Consider the following 2,204-nt stretch of genomic DNA (forward strand, 5'->3'; position numbering starts at 1 on the left):
CAGTAAACCCGTTTTGGTTTCAGCTACAAAAAGAACGAAATCACCATCTAATATGGCACATACAACCTGAATCGACCCATATGATTATGACAAATACAAACAGGCAACTTTTGTAAGGATCAGGCAGTTGAACCAAAATACTTTTTGTCAACATTTTATACACAATCAAATAAGATTGTGAAAATGATGCTCTTTCAAGATACTTTAAATAAACAATTATCGTGTCAAACATTAGTTTTTGCTTTAGCTAAGAAAACTTCTTTTACCGGTTTTAACCATTTGTAAGTAAATAGTCTAAATTGCCACCTACAAAATGCTGGTGACAATTTTAAGTCACAGAAAATTCAAGAAAGGAAATAGTTGGAATACAAACGAGTAAAAAATCTAAGCACATGATGCATGTTTACAAAAACCGATGCATTCTCCTCTGTCCTTCCAAACAAAATTCATCTATCTTATAACTACCACATATGTAAACTAGATAATTAACAATTTTTAACTATAGGCCTCATTCAAGAAGGCAGCTGCACATACCTCGAATCATCAACGTATTATAACGGTTTGGACCAGGTGTTATTTAGTTGTAGAAACTCTAGGTGTTCTCCTGCAATATTTTCATGGAAAACACGTGAATCAGAAACGTATTCAAATATGTCTTTCCAGTTAAAAAAACATGGAAAACCAAAAGCAACATTTTGTAAAACATACCAAGATTGTTTTCCAGACTTTTTAGCCACGGTCTGTTTTATCTTCTTTTCTTCTAGATCTTTTACTTCGGGTTCTCCTCCTAAATCCATTGTCATTTCGATCTTGTAGCCAGTCCTCGTGAAAAATGTCATCATATGGAACAACACATCCATCAATAAATGGTTCTCCTGTAGAACAGATAACTGATTTTTTTCAAACTGCATTAAATGATGTTTGTTATGTGACATCAAGCATCCAAATTATCAAGTACATCAAACTAGTCCTCAAGAGTATATAAAGAAAAATAGGCTCATTTTTAACCATAAAGGCATAAATCATAATAAAACACATACCTCCATAATCATTGTTACCACGAGAAATATGAGAATCCGGCAAAATCCATCTCACATTGGGCATAGCTGCATACAAAGGGTATGATCAGCACTATAATAAACTTCAATTACCAAGCAAAGAAATATATATGATAAAAATTTATAAACATTATATAAAAGAATGTTACATTTGACTCTATGAATCACATTTTCATCGACTTTGCAACCAAAAGCATAGTAATACTTTGTGGATACCGAGTACATTGATTTCTTAGCTTCTTCTTCACTGTAAAATCAATCCAAAACCAAAATATCTCAACATGGTACTTGATTAAATTATAATAGAATCAGTAATCAGATACCTGCCCAATGCAGAAGCCAGGGTTTGTATATAACGTTCAACAATTTGATAGCGAAGTGGGTAACCTACGGGCGGGTCCATAACCACTAGCCAGTGCTTGTAATCACAGCCATCGACCGGCGTTGCAGCCTGATCCAACTCTACGCTCCGAGTTTGAGGTATAGACGAACAGCAACGGGTTGGAGCAGCTGATGTTACACGGCCCAAGTACTGAGATACGAAAGTCACAGGAAGTCGGAAGGTCCGTCTCATCATCAGATATTCGAGCCGAATGAAGGCGTTCTGAAAGCTTTGTTTTGAGACCTTGTCCTTCGTTAACGATGTTTGCCTCCTTATTAGAAAGAGTTACTACAAAGGTTTACTAAACTTATAAGTAGAAGTGGCAAATGGGTTGGGTCAGAACGGGTCCGGGTCGAAACGTTTTTTTTCTTTTAGGTTCGCCAAATCTAACTTCTCATGCCAAATACGCAGAGTCTTGACCTACCAAAATTCATGTAAAAAAAGAAAAACACAAGTCAAAAATGTATAAATTCAATATAAAAACAATTAATGCATTCTATTAGAGCATATGGAATTATGCAGAATGTGCAGTTAGTATTTACATCAACTCAATATATAGAGGCTGATTATTAGGTTTTAATTTTACTAAACATCTACATTTTTAAATAATCTTTTCTGCTGTTCGTCATGTTTACTTTACATTTAGGTGGGATGTAGCTATATAATACAGATACAGTGAGAACACACACCAAAATCTATAACAAATGCATATAACTATAGAATCTCATTATTAAATTGATCATTATTTAACAAATGCTATATAA

The 2,204-nt window shown here is 34.2% G+C and overlaps 1 protein-coding gene across 2 annotated transcripts; it reads right to left on the reverse strand.

Moving 5' to 3' along the window:
• Positions 1 to 213: 213 nt before the first annotated feature.
• LOC143603103 (multiple organellar RNA editing factor 7, mitochondrial-like) lies at positions 214 to 1,956 on the reverse strand. Of its 2 annotated transcripts, XM_077080010.1 has the most exons (5): positions 1,382 to 1,956; positions 1,208 to 1,305; positions 1,041 to 1,106; positions 709 to 875; positions 214 to 604 (listed from the first exon to the last, which is right to left on the reverse strand). In XM_077080010.1, the coding sequence occupies exons 1-4, from the start codon at positions 1,633 to 1,635 to the stop codon at positions 730 to 732; spliced, it is 564 nt and encodes a 187-aa protein (XP_076936125.1). In that variant the 5' UTR covers positions 1,636 to 1,956; the 3' UTR covers positions 214 to 604; positions 709 to 729. The 2 variants fall into 2 exon arrangements, with proteins under 2 accessions (XP_076936125.1, XP_076936124.1); XM_077080009.1 differs by lacking the exon at positions 214 to 604 and having other exon boundaries at positions 652 to 875; positions 1,382 to 1,955.
• Between the last annotated feature and the right edge of the window lie 248 nt (positions 1,957 to 2,204).

Source organism: Bidens hawaiensis, unplaced genomic scaffold (genome assembly GCF_021521415.1).
Source record: "Bidens hawaiensis isolate Kalapana, Puna unplaced genomic scaffold, B.hawaiensis_p1.1 tig00060704_1, whole genome shotgun sequence".
NCBI classification, from domain to species: Eukaryota; Viridiplantae; Streptophyta; class Magnoliopsida; order Asterales; family Asteraceae; genus Bidens; species Bidens hawaiensis.